The 27,029-nt window shown below is 34.8% G+C and overlaps 1 protein-coding gene across 2 annotated transcripts; it reads left to right on the forward strand.

Annotated features, from left to right (window-relative positions):
• Positions 1 to 1,991: 1,991 nt before the first annotated feature.
• On the forward strand, positions 1,992 to 26,822 carry LOC138317854 (cytochrome P450 2D27-like). 2 transcript variants are annotated; one of them, XM_069259796.1, is made up of 7 exons: positions 1,992 to 2,262; positions 17,457 to 18,098; positions 20,992 to 21,204; positions 22,327 to 22,447; positions 23,036 to 23,304; positions 23,898 to 24,025; positions 24,378 to 26,822. In XM_069259796.1, exons 1-7 carry the CDS (start codon positions 2,254 to 2,256, stop codon positions 24,586 to 24,588), a joined length of 1,593 nt encoding a protein of 530 aa, XP_069115897.1. In that variant the 5' UTR covers positions 1,992 to 2,253; the 3' UTR covers positions 24,589 to 26,822. The 2 variants fall into 2 exon arrangements, with proteins under 2 accessions (XP_069115897.1, XP_069115898.1); XM_069259797.1 differs by lacking the exon at positions 1,992 to 2,262 and adding an exon at positions 12,726 to 12,906.
• Positions 26,823 to 27,029: the final 207 nt, after the last annotated feature.

Below are 27,029 nucleotides of genomic sequence, written 5' to 3' on the forward strand. Positions count from 1 at the left end.
GTATCTTCCAGGTAATACAGTATCCTTACAAAATGTCTGTAAGATGCAAGATTTACTTCAAATACTGTAGTAAATATAGGGTAGGGAATTCCTATAACGGTGTCGACAAAATAAGATTGTTAAATTTTCAAGGCAGTCTTCTCCTTCGTAACACTCGTAACACAAACAGATACATTATCGAATTTAAAAATTGGTCTAAGGTGGGACGGTGTTCAAAAGAACGCTACAATAGCGAATTGTGAAACCGTTGAACTGGCCGAGATGTTTGAAAAATATGCGCGCGTGAAATAACAAAAAGTTGAGTTCCCACAAGTAATTAAACGGTTAGCTCCGATTGTGTTGTACTGTGTCAGAATGGCACAATTACATCCACATACAGTGTACATACATGTAGAGTTAGAATTTTGAGCCCGTGGTTGACCTATAGCTATTGGAAATGGATAAAAACACTTCAAGTCGTTATGTGATGATATCATGGAATGCTCCATTTAGGACCTCTGGAAAGTGGTCCTTAAAACACAGGTGGCCGCTAAGAAAGGTCATGGTATGTTAATTGGCTTGTCAGTGATTACAATTTTGTTATCTATACCATCATTGGATCGGTATTGTCTTTACCCTATTAGAAGGAGACAATTTATCTCATTTTATATATCTTCCATGGTTTTTGATTTTATTTCTCTTATGTCGTTGGAGTTGCTTCCCTTCCATCGGGAAAAAAGTGTTTTTAAATATATTTTGTTTATGTAGATGATCAGACTGATTAAAATCCAGATAATCACTCCATTTATTAGAAGAACACATCCTATAAGGGGTCACGTTATGGTGATCTTTATACTTCAGATTAATTAAATACATTTACACTTTGCTGCGACATTCCGTCCCAATATATTCGGCGAGATGACTACATACACAAAAAATAACTATGACAGCTCTTTCTTGAAAACTATTTCCGGCTCTGAAATTCTGGAAGCAGAAATTTGATAGGCCGTACTTGCACAGCTTTTTGATAATGACTTTTCTGCTTCCTAACGTCTCCCTTGACAATGCCTCACTTTTTGTCCTGGAGCGCTGAGACATATGTGAAATGTTGGAACCGCAATGAACCTTATAGGCCTGTGAAATATTGCCATTTAAACACATATTAAGTGGTATTTCACATTAAATTGGTTTCTGTGCTACACTCAGTCAACTATCTTGCGGGTTTCCTTTCAAAGGGATTTCATAATTGTAACAACCAAGAGAAATGGTGAACATTTACAGAAGGAGGTAGTTCCTTAAGCCCCCATACGCAACTCCAACTATGTTATGGGTTTAGCACGATGGATCCCGTGAGGGTTTTTATTCTACAAGAACAATGGCTCAACCTCTTTCCTGTTTAGATAGACCGAATTGTTCTATAGTTGACATGCGGTTTATTTGGGTACTTCAAAGTTAATTTACAACGCAGAAGTCTTCAAAACCCTCCACCACCATAGTGACAATATATCCATATTGGTATGGCGTCTCGTTGAGTGAACGAGAGGAAATTTTAACCATATAACCGAACAACAATAGCTAGATGGCATGTGTGACTAAATCAAGACTAAAGCATACACGGATAATTACAATATATAGTTTTACGTCAATGGTGCATTTATCCGGGTGAATCAGTTTTGTATCGTTTCTTTGATATCCTTTAAAGGTCTGATATGCTAATCACACAGGAATCTATGTATGTATGACATTGTCTAGAATTCACAGACATAAGACAGCGTCAGAATGACACTGCGGGATTGGTCAAATCATAGAAAAGTAGTTTGTGAGTTATATTTACTATTTTACGATATTAAATAATTGCTATACTTATTCTATACCACTATAATGATGTGAAAATGGACGTGTGGTTGCCTCTATACCCACGCAATTCGTTTCTAAGAATAAAATGCTTCTATGACCACAACATCATTTTGCATATACTCAGCGTTTGAGTTTGCATGTACTTAGCGGTTGAATGAGGAATGCGGGTGTGATAATTCCCATGCCATCATGTACTTGTCAGCAAAAGACCTGTCTCTGTATTTTATTTTTCTGCTTAAATTAACTTACATTAATATACATTATCTATTCTTTGTTCTAAGGGAGTTTGATCTACAAAAATGAAAATAACTGTTCACTGAAAACAATGAAGCCTGGGCACCGGATGACGGACGTTAGTAGTGGTAGGTCGAGGGGCAGTACATAAGTACTACACAAGCCACAGGCCAAGCAGACGACATGGAGGCGGTGAGTTTGGTTCATTATCACACGTATTCATTATACAGCGTTTTCTCTCAATCTACTCAACGTAAACAAACTGTAAATTTATCATGTAAATCGAAAGGATGTTTCTGTAGAATTGTTTACCATTAGAAGCTTTTCCCAGACGAATTCACCTTCGTAGTCTAAGTATAAAGACAATGTGTGTTTAATTTTAACGTATGCATTGACATCCTACGTGTAACAAATCGTTTATCCGCTGTACCATATTTATTTAAAATCATTCGAACGCACTTTTTGTAGTTTTAGTTAAAGATGCTCCACCGCCGACAGAGCATAAATGATATTCATCATTTGAACAATAATTGGTGTTTAATCGTGTATATATGCCTAATTAACACAAAAATAATATAAAATAATTTGTTTCGCCTTTGGTGCATGCGCAATCATTACTTCATTTCATATAAGATATAGTGCCACGGAATTTTTTCGGGATGCAATTAATTATTTTTCATAGTTTTAACTTGAAGTAAAATTAGAAGCTCAAACTTTTTAATGGTGGTAATGATGTAAAGTCAGTAACTTTTGTACCCGAAGAAAAATACTAAATCGTCTGCTCTTGTTTTTGATGTTAAAAATACCATTTGCCAGCGGTAGAGCATCATAAAGAAACACGGAAAGTAGCCGACTCGTCCTCCAGCTCGGGATTGTCGGTTACATAACGGGATCTAAATTGTAATGGATCCGTACCATGCGTCATTTGTAGGACATTATATAAATACTACCTGCATTAGAGGATGACAGTGCCTAGTGTCACCCCGAGGATATCACTGTCACCCGAGGCGAAGCCGAGGGTGACAGTGATATTCCTCGGGGTGACACTAGGCACTGTCACCCTCTAATGCAGGTAGTATTTATTTTATTATACAAAAAGTTTAGAAACAAAACTAGTTTTCAAGTATTTGCTATCTATTGAAACATTTTAATTAATTTTAGCAAAATTCGAACAATCACCGTCGGCAGTAGAATAGCAACTCGGCTTCTACTGAGTAGTGCTAACTATCATTGCATTATAAAAAAAAGAATACTCACAATAAGGATTTTGTGAAAATTCTTGTTGTCTTTATTCCTGCGTTTGTTAAAATCTTAACGTTTTTGTTAATCTCAAATACTGATAAACAGACTAATTTGTCAGAACTAGCTCCAGATAAATTTTGAAGCGTCGCTTCAAAAAACAAAGATGACGTCGAAAAAAGAAACGCGTGCGCATCTTTTTCGGGCGTTTAATATTTTGCACTGTCAAAAATACACTATCACCCGTTGCTAGGGAGTTGCTACGAACGTGTCTATTGTGTTCTATTATTCTAATGTTACCTGACGTGTGATAGTGTAAAATACCAAATATTTCTCGACCAATCAGAATGCAGGATTCTCACTTGAGGTATAATAATATTATATATCCTCGTGTGTCCTCCATATGGAACCCGGATAAGGTCATACACCCCGCAACGTCCGCAACGTAATCACGTCACTTAGTGTTCATAACTAATCGATAACTGATAACTATGTACTCTATAATGCATTTTGAGTAAAACCAAACGTGGTGATTTATATCCTTACGTAATGACCTTCAAAAGTATGAACTTATTATATCTTAAGTTAAAGCTCAATGATTTCAATACATTGTACAAAAAGGGGAATTAAGAGGCATATGGACAAAAAGTTTGAAAAAGAATTTTGGGTAAGCGACTTTTTCGTTTTACTCACCTTTTGAATTGGTGGAGGGAGAGTTGGAGGAGTGGGGAGGGGGTGGGGGCGCAGTGACGAAATGTTTTTGGTTTTATGTTTAGATCTAAATGTCCCTCTTCGGTGGCTGTTCTCTGGTTACTCTGGTTTTCTTCCACCTCTTGAATCTGGCACGTCCTTTAAAGTGAATAGTCGGGCAAAGAAAACCAGTCTAAATGCGTTCATTGGCCTTCCAAAAGTTCTCGCATATTAATACAACGGTCAAGTTCTGCTTACGTTTCCCAGTCAGTGGCGTAGCGCCCGTGCATGCTTGCATGCTCAAGCATGCAATAAATAATCTAACTATCATTTTTGTACAGTCTGAAAAAAACACAACATTTGAATACACGTGACGCTGCAGAATATAAATTACGTATAAATACATATGATATGTCCAACTGTATGCCTAACATAACTTTGTGCACATTTGACTGTCTTGAAGATTGGTCATTCTGGAAATTTATTAGAATAGTCCATATATTTCCGGTTACCACGTGCATTTAGTTGTTAAATTTGATTGTTTGAATCTTGTCGAAGACAATATTAGACTTCTTCACCAAATTCCCTCAAGCAAATGTGGATTTTGAATCGGGAAACACTTACGAATACCAAAATAAACAACATCGCATGAAAAGTGAGAAATATTCTAAAAACATATAACTATATTTAAATGATAGCAAATCAACTGAAATAGCAACTGCAATATGTTCTTGGCCAAAGTGAGTTTTTCAATTTTAAGTCACTTCCCGCCCCGTTAAAACGCATGTTAATGCATGATGATCGGTGTCTACTCACAAAATAGTTGACTTTTATTTTTGTAGAACATGAACAGATTGTTGATTAAGAAAAAAAATTGTTATTGTAATTGTTAGAAATAGCACAGAATATGTAGAAAAATAGGTCATAAATACTATGTTTAATTTTTTTATTGAGGTGGTCGAGGACTGGTCCCTTCTTACGCAATTACGTAAACTTAATATCAATTTTGTTTAAAATATTCGCCATAAGTTTTTCATCAGTTGAAATAACACAAAATTCTCCCATTGCTTACTATTTTAATTTTTACAGACAAAAATCCGTTGTTTTTTTGTTCGAGCACTTGTCAGGGGAGTCTAGTATAGTACTATTATATGTATATAAAAAAAATCACCACAGTTCTGATTTTGTGTATAGTTTTGCATGGTTATCAACTAAATATTGTGACCTCCATTTACCATTGGTATATATACTGTACGTTAAAAGTTTCCATAGAAGTAAAATGGTTACTACGTTGTAACAATGTCCCGTCAGCTTCTGGGGGGCTTCGCCCCCCATACCCCCTACCGGGGCTTCGCCCCTGGACCCTGAGCAGGGGGCTATCGCCCCCTGCACCCCCAGGCATGCAGACCTATCCAGACCTAGCTACGCCACTGCCAGTTCTGACCATTGAAATAAAGAAAAGTTGAAAGCATTGAAAGCGAGGCTGCGTGGAAATGTAACCACGGACATAGTCAGCCGGGAGGACGTTTTAGCATTCGTATACTTTAAATTAATTTCTACGTACGCAGACAGATTTTGACGAGAAAGTTTATTTTTCTATTCCATAAGAAATTATACTGGATACATTCACACCATTTTTACCGACTTTAGCCATCCTTGCCCGACTGTTCACTTTAAAGTTGGCTTGACTGTTATCAGACCAACCAAAAAAACTTAAACATCCTAATTAAGATGTTTCTGTCGCGAGGGATGATTGATCTTCCTCGTATGAAGTTTCATTGCAGTCTACGGGTATGCAATTCCACACGCTTTGAATAAATATTATCTAGGATGTTGCTTGTTTTAAATGAACATAAACTTTTTACCAAAATTTAAGTTCAGCCCTTAGGAATTCGGAAAATGTGATATGTATATGGGATGAAATATAAACAACCATACAAAAACAAAACCGTCAACGATTTCTAGGACCACTTGTTACTGTGACGTCAACCCGCGTAATTACACACACAAATGTAATGCCCTACCTAAATACTTGTACCGTCCTATATCATGACATTGCTTATGAAGGCTAGAGATATATGTCATGTGAATGTTTCGTTTAATTAACAACTCACTCGATGGTCGTCCATATATGTGAATATGTTTCGTCGAAGGAACAACTCACGCGATGGTCGCCCATATATGTGAATGTTTCGTCGAAGGGACAGCTCACTTTTTGTTTGTTTGTTTGATTAATTAATTAACGTCCTATTAACAGCTATGGTCATGTAATGACGGCCTCCCATGTATGCGGTGTGTTGCGTGTATGTTGTGCGAGGTGTGTGTTTTGGGAGACTGCGGTATATTCATGTTGTGTCTTCTTGAAAGTGGAACTATTGCCCTTTTTTATAGTGCTATATCACTGAAGCATGCCGCCTAAGACACCAAGCAACACACCCCACCTGGTCACATTATATTGACAACGGGCAAACCAGTCGTCCCACTCCCTGTATGCTGACCGCTAAGCAGGAGCTGAAACTACCACTTTTATAGACTTTGGTGTGTCTAGACCGGGGGAGAGAACCCAGAGCCTTCCTCAGAGGGGCAAGCGCTCAACTAAAGGCCAAAGTGAGGTGGTGTCAAAGGGAGACGTTAGGAAGAATAAAGTAATTTAGGAAGAAAAAAAGATAATATCCTAAATTTAGTCGCCTTTTACGATCATGCAATAGGGGCAGCAGGTACAATTCTAACTCCCTACCTGCAGGGACAGCTCACGCGATGGTCGTCCATTTATGTGATTGTTTCGTTGAAGGAACTTATATGTAATTGATATCATTTGGAACAGTTTGTTTTGCATTCGCTGTGAATCAGCATTAGTGACGGCTGGTTATACTCATAGTTCAACAAGCTTTTGATTAATTAGTTAATTAAGTGACACCTATTATAAATATGTGTAATATTGGACACAAATATAGGTGTCTGTATAACAAACTATAGAATCAAAAGTCTGCGGTAGTTCCAAGAACATAATCAAATTCTTAAGGAAAAGACTTAGATAGAATTTGCCTGCTGTCTAATCCTTTTGACTGTATATTAAAATATATGTCAATGAAACTTGTTGAAATTGGAATTAAATACATCTATAACTGCATAGCCAAGGTAATCCTAAATCATTAAAATGATGGTTGGATTAATTAATGTGATAAGTTATAGAAGACATTTTTTTATTACAACACCTTGGATCCAACGGCGATAAGTCTCAGTTATATTAAGTTATTTTCACAATAAAGTGTCTTCTGACACCGACAGCAGACTAAGACATCCGTAACACTCTAAACACGGATCAAAACCTGTGTAAAGAGGAGGACATCTCCAGATATAGTCACATCATTCTTATCACTAGATCCGGTTTTTAAGAATGATTCCCATAACCTTCACTGACTCTTTATTATTTCTGTGATATCAGAGTAGTGAACAAGTATTTATCAAATGGGTAGCTCACGATGACTAGTTTGTAGTGGACCTAATATGTTTTACTGACCACATTGCATACACGAAACATATTTTCTGATATTATTGGGTGTAATAAAAGGGCCAACAATTTTCATTGACATATTGGGAACTTCCGGGGTGCAGTGGCAAAAAGAAAAAATGTTAGCTGATGGACGGAAGTAGCTAAGTACACACAGATATAATGTCCCCTTTGTGTAAAGTGTTAACAATGTCGATATATTACAAAACTGTTTTACATTATAAATATCGAAAACAATTTCAAACCTGTGCCCTTAAAGGTCCCACTATAGCAATATTCTCATTAGCGTTACGTCATATCTATGACGTCATAACGAATAATATAACTAATGCTTTTGATAAACTAATTGTCCTGTGCATTGATATTCATTGCTGAAGTATGCGTGTGTTCCGTAACAAACAGGCTAAGTAGGCCTACTTTACATGATAACGAAAGTCCGTGTATACGAATGAGAAATTACTTTTTTTTCAAACATTTTACACAGTATATATAAATGGACACCAAAACACAAACACTTGCATACGCACTCATTCACAATACATAAAGCATCAAGTTGTACGTTATGTTACATCATATATAAAACATTACATAGCATGCCATGGTGTTACCCTGCATACTATGCATGTATGTATACTAACATGACACAATACACATACATGCATGCATACATACATACATACATACACACGTGCATGCATGCATAGGTATATGCATACAAACATACTCTAACACGAATTTGTTACATTTTAATTTCTCACAAATGAGAAATTACAATAAATAGAATAATTCGACATAAGCATACATGACTAAATGCATTTTTAAGGAAATATTGGTAGTAACAATTATAATCGACATATCAATGCTCATCTCCCCAATCTAATAATCTATGTTTCTGCTTTATGTCATATTCTCCTCTTTTTCTTAAAACGTCCATTGGTCGTTTCACAAATCTGGGAACATTTTGTCAAAATTATACCGTTTTCATTTTCACCACTATCATGAATTTACATTTTTTTCTCTCTTTGAATACATCACCACCACCCCTCCTCTGGCCTCATTTATTCATACTTTTTCATTTAGAATTTCTATTTCTGACGCCCGTGATTGCTTTGTCAAGGTTCGTCTGAAAACAATATAAAGTCACCAGGTCCGTCTTTATTAATAAACGAACAACTAAATCCAACCAGTCAAACCTTAAAACGGCCCCTTGCCTAATCCCCTTTAAACAGAATCGCGCGGAGTTTCCGAAGGAAATCAACAAAGTCGAAAATACGACCGCTACTTCCTGTCATCTTCCTCGTTTATCCCACAACCACACCAGTGATGGGCAGGAAATGACATACTTCTACTTCATAATTTAGGAGTAAAATATCAAACATAACTGGAAATCCTCATCATCTCTCCCTTGCCGGGAATCCGGAAAAGGAAGACTTCCTCACTATATGACAGAGGGAAAGTTTTATCAAGTTTTGTTTTACGAGGGGTGATTAAACTTCCAATTATGTTCCTTTTGGCTCACTTTTAAATCTCTATTGTCTTATCCTATGGTTAGACTATATTAAGAACGAAGGGAAATTAGTAATCTAGATTTAGAAGTACATCCTTCTTAGCCATGGACTAAGCCCAGTGCATTGATAAAGTACACAATCACAAAATCAAAGAAATACATATTTTGCTTTTCATTACTGAGGAAACATGTCTCTGGAATGACTTTGTAGTTTTGGGATTTTCTTAATAAAACATCCCGAACTTTGTATGAGGAGTAGGACACAGCCTCGAGGTCACATAACACGTAGTTATAGAAACATGACATAACTTATAAAAAATTTAATGATTGGGTTGCCGGGGTGTTTACCACGTCAACGAGTATCGACGAACATCCTAAAGGATCTGTTCTACACAAAACACACAAAACATACATGAAAATTTATTATGTAAAAATGATGAGGATAGGTAGTAAGGTCAGATGTTGTAGTAGAATATGATTATGGACAAGGGTTTTACTAATACCTTAAACTGTTATGGTCATCTGTCTGGGAGGTGTTACATACCCGGTATGTGTGTTGGTGTATACGCTTTACAAGGATACAATAATGGTAATATGCATCAAAACGTGTAAAATTTTCATTTTAACTTATTCTACGTAATGTATACTGTGTAACAAAATGAATGGAAAACATAAAGGAGGGATAATTCCATTTACTGTCATAGTATAAAGTCAAACTAATGTTATCATGTGTTCATTATACTGACCGGACGACGGACAGAGCGTATTCATTGAAAAAATGGGATATTCTGACATGTCATTTCAATTCTACTAACTTCTTATTTATGGAATAACATCGCAACAGCCAACAATCTAATTATTATTATTACATCTGTATTTCTTTATTTCATTCAAATATGAAGAACAATAGAAATAACACAAAATGCACATTAATCTCAATCACCGTAGAAAGAAAGGAGAATTCGGTCACACTCAGAATCCCATTCTTATATAATAACACGCACGTACTCAGAATCCCATTCTTATATAATAACACGCACGTCTACATAATCACATTACATAATAATGATAACAGCATGCCCAGTTTACTATATACAACACAGAAATATAATAGGCGCACAAAGAATCATACAGTGATATATTGTTTCACTTAAAATTGACTCTGTTACATCTGATACGAGGGGAGGTAGCACTGAGTTGGTATATACCACTAGTTCTGCTCTATAGACATACCGACGTTGTTGGAGAAGAGTCTTATTGTTAGGATTCAACAATTTAAGTCATCACACCCTATACATCAACCAACCGGAGAAATCGTCTGACCGACGTTTAACACCTGACTTACGTAATTCTAGAAGCTTTAGGCAAAGATTTTCACATGTACACTGTAATTGTATTCTATCGAGGTTCGTGGATGATTTGACGAATTCTACCATTAGAATATCAATAAAAGAACTGAAATGTAAAATTGAACATCTATATCATTTAATACGAGAGTGCCAATATATTGTCATTAACATCATGAAGTGGTTACTAGATTTGATCATGCATCTTTCCGATTTCCTTTCTAGGCTAATAGAAGTACATTGCGTACATGGTTCCGCAAAATAAACTCTTATATAATAAAACAAGTCACCATTTGCACACAATTAAGTTATGTTAAACTGTTCTTTATTTATCAATACTATCAAAATTGTTGATTTCTAAACTTTCCGCGGCAAATAGTGTAGAGAAAATAATTAAAACATTTCGAGAGAATCGATTATTGATGCTGTATGCCATTTGGTATATCTTACAAATAAAATAAAATATGTTTAATAATGCTGCAGTATTTCTTATCAATATGGATATAAATTATTTTGCTAAATACGATTTATTGTTTTTATCTTTAATTTATTAACTGATTATAATATGGAAATTATAAAATAACGTAGCTTTAAAATTGGAGGTTAGTCTATATACTGTTCTATCGCTTCATACTCAAGTTAGTCCAAAAAGGGTACTTATTTAGTTAGACGTTTTTGAGTTGCTCATGGAATCGTTAGTAAACGCTGTGATACAATTTTGATAAATTAAGTTTTTGGTCGGAAAAAATATCACGAAATTTTAACTCCAGCCAAAAACAATGCGCTTAATGTGTTTGTATGTCCCAGTAGCCCTTACAGCTGTAACAACAGGAATCGGCGGACTATCAAACAAGCATGGCATTCTCGGAAACATTCATTTGTTTTTGTAAGTGAAAACCACCATTTCCGCGAGGAAGGATACTGTTTTGGTCAATACCAATAATCACACTCAATATGTCCTGAACGTGTGGAAATTATTTAGACAGTTAGTGCGGGGCGCCAAATGGGAAATTTGTGATTTTGTACACGAACTCCAATTTTGTGTAGACAAAAAATGAATTTTGTTCAACAAAGATGAGTGCAGATTAACAAAATTTATAACATATTACTAAAATAAGTTTTGTTATACAAACAATCTTTCAGCGGACAAATATCATGACGAAATTGTAGACAAAAATCAATTTCGTGACACAAAATTGAATTCTGTCGTAACAAAATCATTTTCGTCTTACAAAAAATGATTAAAAAAACTTCATTTCCGTTATAACAAAATCATCTTTCATTGGACAAAAGTCATTTTTGTTATGACAAATATCATTTTTGTGGACAGAATTCATTTTCGTCTCGACGAAATTCAATTTCGTCTCGACGGAATTCATTTTCGTCAGTTAAGTATGCAAATGAGTCCATGTTTGACCTTTGCTTGTAAGCTGCTAACCCATTGGTTGAAACGCGTACAGTTCGCTCAATCTTTGGCGAAGGATAACCGGACTTGAAAGTTGTGAAAGTGAACGAATATTTGTTGAATAGGAACGTAGTATCCATTTCTGTATGTACGTAATCGGCCTGTACTTGATATCGTAACCTCTTTCCAGTTCTACTAGGCCTTATAAATGATATTCCAGAGCATGCGCCTTTTACGTGACATAATCTGCTGATTAAAGAAAATATATTAAACATCCACAAGAATGACACGGATGATACAAACACAAGTGCTTTCTCCAAAAACTCTTACAGCCTATCCATTATGTAATAACACCGTGTGCGCGTGCCATACCAACGGTCATAATATTCAATGAGAGGCCATGTCACAAAAATCGTGGTGAGACATTTCATTTGCATATATTTATATTTGGATTCGGTAACAAAATTGACTTTTGTGACACAAAATTAATTTTTGTGTCCAATTTTGACCTTTGTCTAACAATTTTGTGAAGACAAAAATGAACTTTGTGTTCTGAAAGATGATTTTGTAAGACGAAAATGATTTCGTTATGGCAGAATTGATTTTGATTAAAAAAAGATAAAAGTTTGGAATCAGAGTGCATATCAATGGAAACAGTTCACATCCAATGCAACATTACTTCACAAGAAAAAACTAGCTATTCAGTGTTTGAACATAGTTTGACCGTGTTGCCATCAAAAGTAATTTTAAGAGATATTTTAACAAAATATATATCAAAAGTCATACACATCCCATATTTCAATTAATATCGACTATGTTATTATTTTGTAAATACCATATTATAGAGTTGTATATATTGTATTTTGCCATAGACTTCATATCAAATTACATTTGTAATGACCCTTGGCCTGTAGAACAACTATTCTGATCTCTGACCCCATAACCCGTATTTCACACATATCTAGTAATGGAGGCGGACCTCTTGTTGGTATCCGGCTGGAGTGACGTTCTCAGTGTTCCTCACGTATGCGTGTATATATGTAAAAGACTTATCTGAAATCAGCATTCGCACAGAAGTCAGGGATAGAGTTCACCCAGTTAACTACGTCCCGACGCTGCTACCGTGTTGTCGGTCCAGGTATATAATATTTATTCGGTTTTTAGGGTAATTATATGTATGTATATATTATTTATCATTATATGCACAAATTCATCTGTTATTTATCCATTTTGTAAGTATATAAGATGTCTGTATATTACAGATTATGTTGGTACAACAGGGAAGAATATTTAGGTCAATGTATATTTTTGGAACAATGTTGGTTTTTAGTTTTGACATCTAAAGAATACTGATATTTTTAGAATAAAATTGCGATACGAAAGAGACAGATGAATATAATGCGATAAACTAGTCATTGATTGATGTCTTATATTTTATTTTTTGTATGTAATTTTCGCTTCATAGTACTCTAAACGCTATTTCTACCGAAAGGCAATACTTGTAGCCTTCTAAATGACATGAATACTCTATTTATTTACAAAAATATGTAACGTACAAAATAATATATATTGTAACAAAGCTACGATGAACCATATATTTATAATTCTATATCACAGGCCATACATATGTATACATATATCATTGCTAAAAAGGAATACTTTTTTTGTATTCTTTTGATAAATCCCGTTTATTTGTGATAAATCTATATAATTATATTTGATTAAAAAATCGTAATCATGCATCTAATACATAAGAAAAAACAATAAACCGTATCAGCCGTGCTTATCAATATAGTAAACGCAGCGCATTCTTATAAATAAGAAACCAGATTGGCTTTCTCCAAGTTTTAGTTCCTTGATGAATGATGGAGTTGAGAACCAGAGCTCGTTTTATCTTGTTAGGCTAGGTTACTGATACTGTTAACATTTATATAAACATGAAAACGCCCGGTCACCGGAGCAAGTGGTGTATATTGGCAACAGATCGAGGAATATGTTATTTTTTAATAAACAGTTTCCGACATGTGTGAGTTAAAACACTACACACCTGTTTGGGTTCTTAGCGTTGTACAGAGGCGACACTGAAACAATATTAAAGTTCACACGAAATAGATCTGTGTACCTGTTTATACAGCACGAGTGGCATCAGTTCTTTATTTCCGCCATCTTTGAGAGATACAAATTGAGTGAATATGTTACTACTTAGCAGCGATAAGTGGGAAATGATAAGTGGCAGAGGTGGCCGAGCATTTTAATTGGCTTCTGGAACATGTTCCTGTTGCGGATCGAGGAGTGCTTTGGCTTCGTGTATTGGTTGCCTTGTAATAAAGTATATCGGGCTCGCGCTCAGAGCCTACAAAGTGCAGAACACTTCATATTTTAATAGGTATTCACAGCAATCTTGTGGCTTTTAAATTTGGGATTATATAAATCACTTCAGAAGAAGTATTTATATTAAGTTTTTTTTACTTTCGTTATTTTCGTCGGGCACATAAATGAGTGGAAAAGTTCGTTTTCTTGATTACATGTGGAAAAGTTAGTTTTCTTGATTACATGTGAAATAGTTCGTTTTCTTGATTTCATTAGAAATAGTTCGTTTTCTTGATTTCATGAGAAATATTTAGGTTTTTTTTATTTCATGAGGAATAGTTCGTTTTCTTGATTACATGTGAAATAGTTGATTTTCTTGATTACATGTGAAATAGTTCGTTTTCTTGATTTCATTAGAAATAGTTCGTTTTCTTGATTTTATGAGAAATATTTAGTTTTTTTTTTTATTTCATGAGGAATAGTTCATTTTCTTGATTACATATGGAAAGGTTCGTTTTCTTGATTTCATGAGAAATAGTTGATTTTCTTGATTACATGTGAAATAGTTGATTTTCTTGATTACATGTGAAATAGTTCGTTTTCTTGATTTCATGAGGAATAGTTCGTTTTCTTGATTACATGTGAAATAGTTCGTTTTCTTGATTTCATGAGAAATAGTTCGTGTTCTTGATTTCATGAGGAATAGTTCGTTTTCTTGATTACATGTGAAATAGTTCATTTTCTTGATTTCATGAGAAATAGTTCGTTTTCTTATTAAATGTTAAAAACATAATGTGTCTAGTGCACTTATAAAATACCTAAGGCACCCCGATATTATATAGTCCTCATCATACATATCTTCATTACACAGCAGTTTTCATAGTTGTTGCAGATGCGTTGTTAATATTTATTCTCTAGTATTTAACGTTCACTTGATAAGATGTCAATAATTCGACAATAATTGATAAAATAAATCTTAAAAATTTATTTAGCGACCTCACTTTAGATAGGGATGTAAGAACTATATTTTTTGTAGACATTAAGTATAAACAGCAAATTAGAAATTGAAAAAAAAATGTAAAACATTTCTATCTCAAGAACAGATAAGTTGTCCTTAATATATCGACAAAATTGAAGAATAACAGTACTATTACTACACATTGAGTTTATGTTCTCAATTTTGACTATTACTTACGGAGGCAATCTGTCATTTTGAAAACCGTATTACTCCAACATTTTAATGCATTTAAAAAGCTGAACTAAGATTGAAGTTTAATATCAACAGATGCGCCAAATTGCAGAAAAAATGCCATTGTTTGTATCGTCAGTTACCGTATCACACGTGTGGCAGACTTTCCAGTGTAGTCATGTAGCATACCATCACAGACAAAATGACTAAACCAGTAGTATATCCATATCAGTATATAATGAGAGTTGTATTTTACCTAGTAACCACAGAATAGCCGGTGTGAAGTATGGGAGATATTATGTGTTTTATAGGACAGACACTTGTGTATATCTGCCCGTAGGCGACACACCTGTTTATATACAGGGCTAAAATATCAATACAACGAGCTAAATACACTGTATCAAGGCAGTGGATGGACAACTCATGATCAGACCATATCTGTACAGTAGGCAAATCACGGATTATAAACATATTCTGTTTAATTTAAAAAAAAATCGCCGAAAATATTAAGTAGATATTGCCTTCAACAGAAATAAATGTACAAAATGAAACAAATGTACAAAAATATGAATTGATTAGTAAACAATCTTTATTTCAATATTTCTCTTATCTCTCCCGAAGCGTCTTTAAATTTGTTGGTTTGTTTGAGTTTTACGACCCATCGACAACTAAGGTCATTTAGGCCAAACTACAAGCCACTCATTTATATCAATGAACAAGATAGAATATAAGCAATGCTTGCCTCTTAAAGATCATGATAAGAAAAAAAGTAAAAACTAAAACACAGATTGTAAATTTTGATTTTATACATGTAAAATATGTAAAGCAAAAAGATAATCCCCCACCAAATGGTTTTGAATTTGTATAACTTAACTGTGATGAAATCCTTTATTTTCAAATAATTTCATTTGTATATTTTATTGATTTATTTTGTTCCAAATTATTATACAAATTATTATACAAATTATTATTATTATACAAATTATTATACAAATTATTATACAAATGCATTTTGAATAGGTTGTATACTATTTCATCAATATATTGATTATATACGTTGTATGTTGCAGTGTAACAGTCTTAATTCACAATAATTATTTCAATGATTAAGATTGTTTCACATTTCGATATCATTTTCACATTTCGATATCATCTCGGTGTAAAAGAATGGAATTTCATAGTCAACATGCAGGCGCGTTATTACTACCGCGTTCATTGATAACAGAAATAGAAAGATATGCATTAATCTCCAAATTCTACCAAATACCCAACATACCGAGGAAGATTTGTTGATTAGACGCGTAAATATAAATTTTATTGCAGAATTCCCGCGTTGAATGAGATTCAGTTTAAGTAGATCTTGGCTGGCTGGTCCGACGCATTATAAACAGATCGTCTTTATCTTACAAATACGTCGTTCTAGTCTCATTACCATGGACGCCAGTGGCTGTTTTGTGATAGGTTTTATATATGTATCATAGTGATATGCTAGGAGATGTACTGATTTTTTAAACACAACTTTTTACTGACTATGGGAAAATATAATCTATTTAACATAAGCAAAATTACTAGCTACAAACGTTCTATACTAGTATAGTCGAGTCAATCTAGTCAAAATACAGGCCTGACTTATAATAGGAAAAAATAAATGAAATACTGATAAGATATGAATATACTACGTTCATGGTTTCTTGAAAATTATGTATTGCTTCAAAGGGTGATATCATTCATTTAGATATAAGAAGAATTTTAATCCCCATTTATCAAAAAGGTCACATTTTTAGTCAAATTTTGCCAAAAGATATAAAAAAGGTCAATGATTACAAAAATGTTTTGTGGTTTGATATTATGGACTTTTCGGAGATTGTTCAAATTGTCGTCAAATCGCCATGAACCTGGATTAAATCATTACTAAAAAATATTTACATAAGCGTTTGTAAATGACTTTTAAATATTCAATGAATGAATCTATAACCAATACCATTTTTTTACCTTAAGATCAAACAGATCAACAGGTTAATTTTAACAACAATAACACTTCTCTAAAGGGTGAAAGTCATTTTTCTTTTGTGTGTTTATGAAATATTTAATAATCATTAAACACATTTTCCACAATCAATACTAGCCTCTCTATATTCGTTGTCCTTTGTGTAAATTTTGAGTTCTTAAATATTTGTTTATCTTTGTAGATCTGGAACTCTATACTCCATCATAAGATGTTCGTCAAGGCGACATTGGCCGCTACTTGCGTCTTCCTTGCTCTTATATACAGCGTGACCGGAAATGACGTCGAAACAGTCGCTGTGACCGACGGTCACTCACGTAATGCCATGAAAAAAACGAAACGCAAAAAGAAAAAGTATCCACCAGGCCCTAGTGGATTACCTTTTTTCGGGGTCCACTTCAAGGTCACGTCAGGGAAACTTCACGAGAATCTTGAGCAATGGAAAAGACAATATGGAAATATAGTCAGCTTCAAAATATTGGGTCAAAATATTGTTGTACTAAACTCCCCCGACTTGATAAAAAAAGCGTTCGAAAGTGATGAGTTTGCTCCTCTGATGAGTGACAGACCACCTAATTTTATAGGCAGGCATGTCATGTATGGATACAAGGATGTACTACTCAACAGTTATAACGAATCGTTCCGGAAAATGAAAAAGCTGATGGTATCTTGTATCAACAAATATGGATTTTCTTCAAAACATTTCCAAGATATCGCGGACGAAGAATTCCGAGGCATGCTTAATGAATTTCATGCCAGGAATGGCCAAGCTATGGATCCTATAGGAATTCTTATGCCTTCGTTCTGCAAACTAATCGGTGGTTTTGTAAGTATAATTGTGTTTGTTGTTAAAAACTGTTTGTGGAAGAGACGTAGTTTATCTGCCGTCCATTATGTCGTTTGTGGAAGAGACATGTGGTTTATCTACCGTCCGCTAGGTCATTTGTAACGAGGAAGCGGAAACTATTCGGGAGTGTTTACAAGTGGGATGATATTGTTTTATGGTGAGAGGTACATAAACTGTCCGGTTGGTTAAAACTTACTTTACAGTAACACGTACGAATGCTAGTAACATATAAATTGCATCAGCTGTTTGTGTGGACGCGGGTCGTTAGCATTCGTCCTTTATATAGTTTGTTCTATGTGTGCGTGCTATCCTGATAAACTATATAGTGTGTTCTAGGTATGATATCCTGATAAACTATATAGCTTGATATCCTGATAAACTATATAGTTTGTTCTAGGTGTGCGTGGTATCCTGATAAACTATATAGCTTGTTCTAGGTGTGCGTGCTATCCTGATAAACTATATAGTTTGTTCTAGGTGTGCGTGCTATCCTGATAAACTATATAGTTTGTGCTAGGTGTGCGTGCTATCCTGATAAACTATATAGTTTGTTCTAGGTGTGCGTGCTATCCTGATAAACTATATAGTGTATTCTAGGCGTGCGTGCTATTCTGATAAACTGTATAGTTTGTTCTAGGTATGCGTGCTATCCTGATAAACTATATAGTTTGTTCTAGGTGTGCATGCTATCCTGATAAACTATATAGTTTATTCTAGGCGTGCGTGCTATTCTGATAAACTATATAGTTTGTTCTAGGTGTGCGTGCTATCCTGATAAACTATATAGTTTGTTCTAGGTGTGCGTGCTATCCTGATAAACTATATAGTTTGTTCTAGGTGTGCGTGCTATCCTGGTAAACTATATAGTTTGTTCTAGGCGTGTGTGCATCCTGATAAACTATATAGTTTGATCTAGGTGTGCGTGCTATCCTGATAAACTATATAGTTTGTTCTAGGTATGCTTGCTATCCTGATAAACTCATCGAATGTCATATGATAATAGGACATAAAATAAATACAAAAAAATGAAAAATGATTGTTATCAACTCCTATAAAAAGACTCTGTGCAAATCAAAATAAAAACGGAACCCGTGTCGAGTTGTTGCCGGGTACATTGTCGGTGTTTTTTTCTCCGGGTACTCCGGCTTGCCTCAACTTCCTTAACCTGCAATGTTCCTAGCTATAAAACAAAAGTTAATTGTATTTCACGTAAATGATCATATCGACGCTAAAACCGCTTCAAGCAGAATCGTCAAAGTAATAGGTTTGTAAGGTATACCCCGGGCCTATCTCACCGTTAACGGTTGATCACCATCACAATAAAAGAGATGATACTCATATCGCGATGGGTAACCAGGATTGCTCGATCTGCAGACGTAATACTCATATCGCGATGGGCAACCAGGATTGCTCGATCTGCAGACGTAATACTCATATCGCGATGGGCAACCAGGATTGCTCGATCTGCAGACGTAATACTCATATCGCGATGGGCAACCAGGATTGCTCGATCTGCAGACGTAATACTCATATCGCGATGGGCAACCAGGATTGCTCGATCTGCAGACGTAATACTCATATCGCGATGGGTAACCAGGATTGCTCGATCTGCAGACGTAATACTCATATCGCGATGGGCAACCAGGATTGCTCGATCTGCAGACGTAATACTCATATCGCGATGGGCAACCAGGATTGCTCGATCTGCAGACGTATTACTCATATCGCGATGGGCAACCAGGATTGCTCGATCTGCAGACGTAATACTCATATCGCGATGGGTAACCAGGATTGCTCGATCTGCAGACGTAATACTCATATCGCGATGGGTAACCGGGATTGCTCGATCTGCAGACGTAATACTCATATCGCGATTGGCAACCAGGATTGCTCGATCTGCAGACGTAATACTCATATCGCGATGGGTAACCAGGATTGCTCGATCTGCAGACGTAATACTCATATCGCGATGGGTAACCAGGATTGCTCGATCTGCAGACGTAACATGCAACATTATACACGGTGACTATGTAATTGATTTAAAAGTTTTATAATTGCAATTGAATGGATAATATTCCGAAACCATTTTTTGTTGTTGAGAAAAACAAATTTTCCTACGACATATCTACTCTGTCAGCGTCAAGAAAACAAACACGATACATTGGCCGAAATGCGGTAATGCATATTAACATCAGTGCCGATGTTTACAATGATATTAATATAGCTTGTCAAAAGAGACACGAAGTGTTGTTTATCAGATAGAGAAAGTGATGTGGTTTCACCGTAACATTAGAAACAATGGAGCTGGTGTTATAAGCCACGATAGAGATCTCAAGGACAGTTTCCGAACCCTCTTATAGTCACTGGCGTATACAGTATCACATGTCTAAGTAGGTCACCTTGGTGTTAAAGAAGTAAATATGATGTTCAAAACGCGGTTACTAAGCCATCTAATTAAACGAATAGAAAAAATGAGTTTATAAATGATTAAAGTATTTTATCAGCACTATAAAAACATATACCTGATTTACTTTTTATTATAATTGTTTATGGTTCGTATGCCCTATTCGTGTCTTCATCTCAATCATCATTTTAATGATAAAATAAACATTTGTTTTACAAAATGTTTTACAAAATCAGCCGTCATCTCTTTGACATCTCCTTTTCGAACATATAAAATAACTATGCATTTTATTAGACAATGCAATCGATAAAGGTACATGTAAATACAACTGTCATTCGACTTTTGAGACATAACCACTATAATAGTTCCAGTTCTAGTAAAGAAACCTTATTCAGAATCAATGCTTATGTCTAGCAGTAATGTGGGAAATGTATTTCAATATATTTCAATATTTCTTTTTCATTTCAGTTTTCGGGGAAACTTCTAAAAGATGGCGATCCTATCCTAGACAGTATCATTCGCATGGATCACGATGGGGACATTATGATTCAACCGCAGGTGCATGGTATCCTTGGAAAGTTTCCGTGGTTACGGCGTTGTTGTGGGTTCTATGGAAATCTTTACAACAATGTCATTCAAGAAAGGGAATCACTATTTCAAAGTCTCGTTATCGGAATGAAGGTAGGTCATCTAGATGTAGTTTTTAGTATTCATTTCAGTTCTCAGTGTCATGCATATCCTGTATAACAATATCAACAAATCGAATTTATCATAGTATCAAATCTTTCATTCATTAATTATGTATGCGAATTACTTACCATTGCACAAAATCAGGTTGCTATGGGAAGAATGCTCAGAAATATCAATAACTAATGTCTACATATAACGATTTGTGATTTCGGATATCAATTGATGTCAGCATTCGTGTTATCATATAAATCTACCATCTGTTCATCTGTATTCCTAATTTTTATTAAAATTCCGGAAGTAATGCAGCTGAATGTGCAAACGTAGTAATTGTTCATTTATGGTTAATAATTTGTCGGCATGGATCTATATTTAGATCAGTGTCAGTTTTTGTATAGCCATCACTAGTTGATGTGCCGTTCTGCTAGAGTTTACACTTTGCTGTAGGTAGCTTCAGTGATATATTTTGTATCCCTGTTTTTGTTGCAACCTCTGTTCATGTTATACACATGTTAGTTCCACTCTGATCTGAGAGGTATCATAACAACATGTCTTTCGCTACACGGATGGGCTAAGAAACTGATCTAAACATTATACAGATGTTGACTTGGATTGAGGGCAACAGATGATTGGTTGGACCCGAAGACAAACTATTGCCCGAGGCCTTCGAGGCCTTGTGAGGGTCCAAGAAATCATCTGTTGCCCAAAAACCCAGTCGATAACTGTTTTGTTATACCCTATTGTGACGTAACTCCGGTACAGCACATTTTAACAGTCGATTTTAACAGTTCGTTGAACCGCTCGACGTAACAGTTCATTCATTTGCATTTTTGTCAATAGAGTTTATAGAGAAACTATTTTATATGGGTATAACAAAATTACATGTACAGGCACTGTTGACTCTGGCACAATAGTTTATTTAAAGCTACAAAGCACATCTTTTCGTATAATACAACTGATATTGTTGCCGAATATTATATAGATTACTTCGAAATAAGAGCAAAGAATATTACGAATAGCATATCTAGTTTTGATTCTCATAATAAAATTTGCCCTTTTAGAGATTTTTTTATATTCACTGAGATATATATCATCCGCATTACGTACCTTTAACAGAAAACAGTGGACAAAGATAACACACAATGCTACTCCCACCACATGCTGAGTTCTAAGGAGGAATATGATTGGCTGACAGATGAACATATCAACGGCATGCTTATGGATCTGATCAACACCTGTAAGTACTAAACTATACATATATATATAGTAATATATAGGCATTATTTAGTTCATACGAATAACTAAGACATGGATTTAGAGAAACGTGAATGTTTCTAGTTTACAAATCTTCCGTAAAACTGCCTTAGTTATATCTGTGAAGAGCATAAAAGCACCTTCATAAAGTCAGAGGTGGTCAATTTCAATACCTCAATCCAATTTGACCTGTTTATAAAAAACCACTTGTTTATGAAGAACTTTATACATTATGTTAAAGACAGCTAGGTATGTCACTTACAACATTCTTGAATATTGCTACCAGTAAAATGTTAATATGTTTTGTAGTCAGAACAAACCCCCAATCCTGCCAATCAATATAGCTTCATACTAATAAAATTACAGCGAGTGGTCTTAATGTAAAATACTGGTATGTTGATGTGAAATAGATATTTATATACATATGATAATTTAGTATTATGTTATGTGTCAAACTACATCAGAGTTGTCTTGGAACACGAATGTTCTATAAATCAATGCGCCTTTTGGGTCAATGAGCAATATGTCCTAAATACGATGTGTATTTATAGAGTTTTTATTTGTATTTTAGCTGTGCTAACAACCAAAAGTGTCATGTCTGGTATGATTTATATGTGGCTCCATCTACCGGATGTACAACAGAAAATGAGAGATGAAATAGAGCAGGTGATTGGACGAGACCGCTTACCCACAGCTGAAGACCGGAAGAATATGCCATATGTACAAGCATGTATTTATGAGTTGCTACGGTACCAGTCACACCTTCCGCTGACTGCTGCACATGCCAACAATGACCATGAAGTGGAGTTCGAAGGTTACACAATACCAAAAGGAACTGTTGTAAGTACATTGTATAAGGAAGTTTAAACTTAAGATATATGGCGGGCATAAGCCAGTTAAAATGTCAATAGAATTTACGCTTTCATTTTGTACTGTCTTTTGATATCATAGGTGATGAACAAATACATAACGAAGGGGCTTCTGCTAATGATGTTCTCTTTTCATATACATTTACCAACAACAGTATTTGGAGATGGGTTTCATAGAGGGCGTTTCTTGTAAGATTTGCATAACTTATGATCCCTTAGTAATTTAGGGAGAGGGCTTATATAGGCACAGCCTGCTGCCCAATCCCTATTAAATCAAATGATTTAATGATATATTTTGAAATGAAAAAATGAAATTCCTTTGATACAATGGTCAGTCAAATACAAGAGATATATCTTTGTCTTGGGGATCAGGGTTGTGATGTACTTTATAAACACTGTCTTTATTTCCAGATTAATCCTTCAAAATAAAAAGCGCTATTTGATGAAGCTGCTTACATATTGTAAGGCCATGGCAAGAGAAGTGTTTAATTGTACATAAAGAATGTATGTGTCTTAGATTTAATGAATATTAATTCAAATTATTACATGGTTTATTAAACGCAGATCTTTGGAAACCTGTATGGAGCTCATCACGACGACGAAATCTGGGACGAGCCTTGGGAGTTTCGACCAGAGAGGTTCCTCACAGAAGATGGCGCGCCTGTCCCACGTGATAATGCTGTTCATAATAAGTAAGTGGAATTGGAGGTCATAGGTCATAGTTACAAGTGTATGGGGTCATTATTGTGTGGGTTAGTTTGAGCAAAAACACAGATTCCATACTTGATACATAATTTTACATAATTTTAAATGTTGGCCACCATCAGGAAAACTAGTTTTGAGAGGATTTTGTTAATGCACATGTCAAAAGACACGTAAGATGTGTGTCATTTATCTTTCCAAGCTACCTCTGTACGTATAATCTATTAAGAATTAATAGAACATCACGATTTATTAAAAAGGATGTATATACATATAAAACAAATAATAAAAAATAATACGTGTACATTATTTCTAACCTTTTTTTATATTTTATTGTTCTAGTTCGATTGCTTTTGGAGTCGGAGAAAGAAAATGTGTTGGAAAAGAAATGGCGTACGACCGGATGTTCCTATATTCTGTGCATCTCTTAAGAACATTTGATTTTCAACCGGAAATAGATACAGTACTACCTCCCCATGACCCTCGTCATTTTGCCATAGCTTCGCCAGTGATCCTGCCAAAAAACTTTAAATGTAGAGCCATCCCATTGTGATTTGGCCGTTTGTATAAAACTTTATTTATATTTGAAAGTTTACATCGTTACATCAACGCATTTTCATCGTTTATAACGGCACGAAAGTATTCTCTTCGTGATCTGGTTTGGTAAAAAAATGGTCGGACAAGGGCACGATTCAACTGTTGGTTTAATCCAAGCAAATATCCCAAACGTATGCTGATAGTTTGATTTGAGAACGATTTCAAGAAACAAAAGACTTAATCCTAACAGTATACAAAGGGGTGATGCTGACTTACATAATATCGAACATCCTGTGACATCGGATTAGGTTTATCATGTCAATATATTGACATAATAACATGTTCCGTATTGTGTAGCAAATCAGTCTAAGGCATGTCAGACGGATATCGTGACCATTGTAAGCCATGAAATGACCTTCGATATGATTGGAAATGGCGGACAAATATTTTGATTTTCGTCTCTCAGGTTTTTTTTTTTCTCGTTTGTTTGTTTGTTTTGATCTGAGTAATATGTACATTATGTGTGTGACTATTTATGTTTAGAATGACTTTGCATTTAATTTTATGTGTTCATTTAGATAAAGTTTTGATCTGTTTGGGACAATTGAAATAAACATTCTAATGTCCTGCTCTGTCTCTGAAAACCATACATTATAGAAGGATTACGGATGTTCATTCGTATAGGTTGTTTACTGTCTTTCTTTGACGTTGTACCTCGCTTTATTTTCATTACAGGTTAGCCACATTTTCATTGGTTCGTAATTAGGTTCAAATATGATTCCGACGAGGTCGTTTAAATTAAAAACACAAATTCCACACACAGATGACATAAGAAACTAGTCGCAAATCATTTTGAGTTAAAGGTATCGAGATGATGGTTTGTACTAAAATATGTATTTCATTGTCAATTAATTACAAGGTACAGTTGGTATTACTGGTATATCGCAGATGAATAATTATTAAACCTGGTAAATAAAAACGTCGGCCCCTATTATTGTGTTATGTCACTCAGCTGACGGACCGGACAGCAATATGATTCATTTGATTCACCGACTAGAATTGGTGGTCATATAACGATGTGTGATTCGTAGGAAAATATCTAAATTTCATTTATATTGATTAGAAAAGTGGGAAAATTAACAGTCGGCTTTAAAGTCTCCATTTGTGAATAAATAACAAATTACCTCTATTAGAAGCCACGAGTCCCCTACTTAGTCATTACATTAAATAGGACAGTATGCTGTTTTATTCCGGATGTTTGTGTATACTAAGTTTATAGCTCGGCTCATTATCTTGTCTCAGGGACAGCTGTTTCTCCTACCCCGGACAGTGCTTCCACGTATAGTTACACGTGATCTTTGCACGTTCTCACATAGGGTAAACGAATAATAATCATTAACCCTCTTTGGGGTGAGATTGGAGATCTGAACCCTTGTCAAACAATCGCTTCGTATTTGACAACTTAAGAATCTCACCTTCGGGTTGAGATTCTCCTGTCTTACCCCAAATTTAAAGTGGATGAAAGATTCTATTAATCTATAACGACATTTCATTTGTTTTCTATCACTTTTGTTAAAACTTGGTCAATTGTTGTAATATATGGATGTCTATAATTTGACAGGAGGAACATTGAATGTCTCCGATAAGGGAGCTATCAACCGGTTATTGGATTTTTTTGTTCTCTAAATCTGAATTAATATAAAAGTGTTTTCTAACATTTCATACATGAAACGTTATGATAATGTTTGAATGTTTGCATGTTTGAACATAGTTCTTACATGTTTAAAAAAAAGTCTGCATAATTCTATTTTGATATATTTGCATATCACTACAATTTTTTACTCATGATCATAAAACTGTATGACAAAGATCTATATTGTATGACTAACGGTAATATGTGCATTGCTGTGAAATGAATGTGTTCGCAATGTGAATCTAAGAGCATCTTTAGATATAAAAGTGGTATAAGTAATTCCGATTTAGCTTTCAAAAATATCTTTGACGTTTGCCTGACCAAACCCAAAGTACTTAGCAGTCATATTATTGTAATATTCATCAAAATAGGGATTTTATTATGAAGTGTTATTACTTTATTTATTCTCACTTCGTAAAAATACATTATTTTTTGTGGTTAGATGACAAATATACATAAATTTATCTACCTGTTGATGTTAATTGTATACGTTTTGTAAATTTTATATTCCTATGTTTAGTTTTAATAAAATGAAAATAAAATTGTCATGTCTATCACTGTTGGTTGCCATATATTTATCCACACAAAGCTAGCAATCCCCAATTATTTCAAAACATTGCACTCTTGGTTATTTTCCTGTAACCTAATAGACTTAAAATAATTTCTCAGTTTTTTTCTACATTTTACATTAAATACCAAACCAGCAGGCTCCGAACCTCTCTGTGAAAGGACGATTTTCCAGAAATCTTTTTTGTTTGGTTCTG

The sequence above is a fragment of the Argopecten irradians genome, chromosome 3 (assembly GCF_041381155.1).
Source record: "Argopecten irradians isolate NY chromosome 3, Ai_NY, whole genome shotgun sequence".
Taxonomy (NCBI): domain Eukaryota; kingdom Metazoa; phylum Mollusca; class Bivalvia; order Pectinida; family Pectinidae; genus Argopecten; species Argopecten irradians.

Coding starts and splice junctions, on each gene's coding strand:
- LOC138317854 (XM_069259796.1), top strand. Junction 18,099..20,991: donor GCAAACTAATCGGTGGTTTT/GTAAGTATAATT, acceptor TTTTCATTTCAG/TTTTCGGGGAAACTTCTAAA. Junction 21,205..22,326: donor GTCTCGTTATCGGAATGAAG/GTAGGTCATCTA, acceptor TACCTTTAACAG/AAAACAGTGGACAAAGATAA.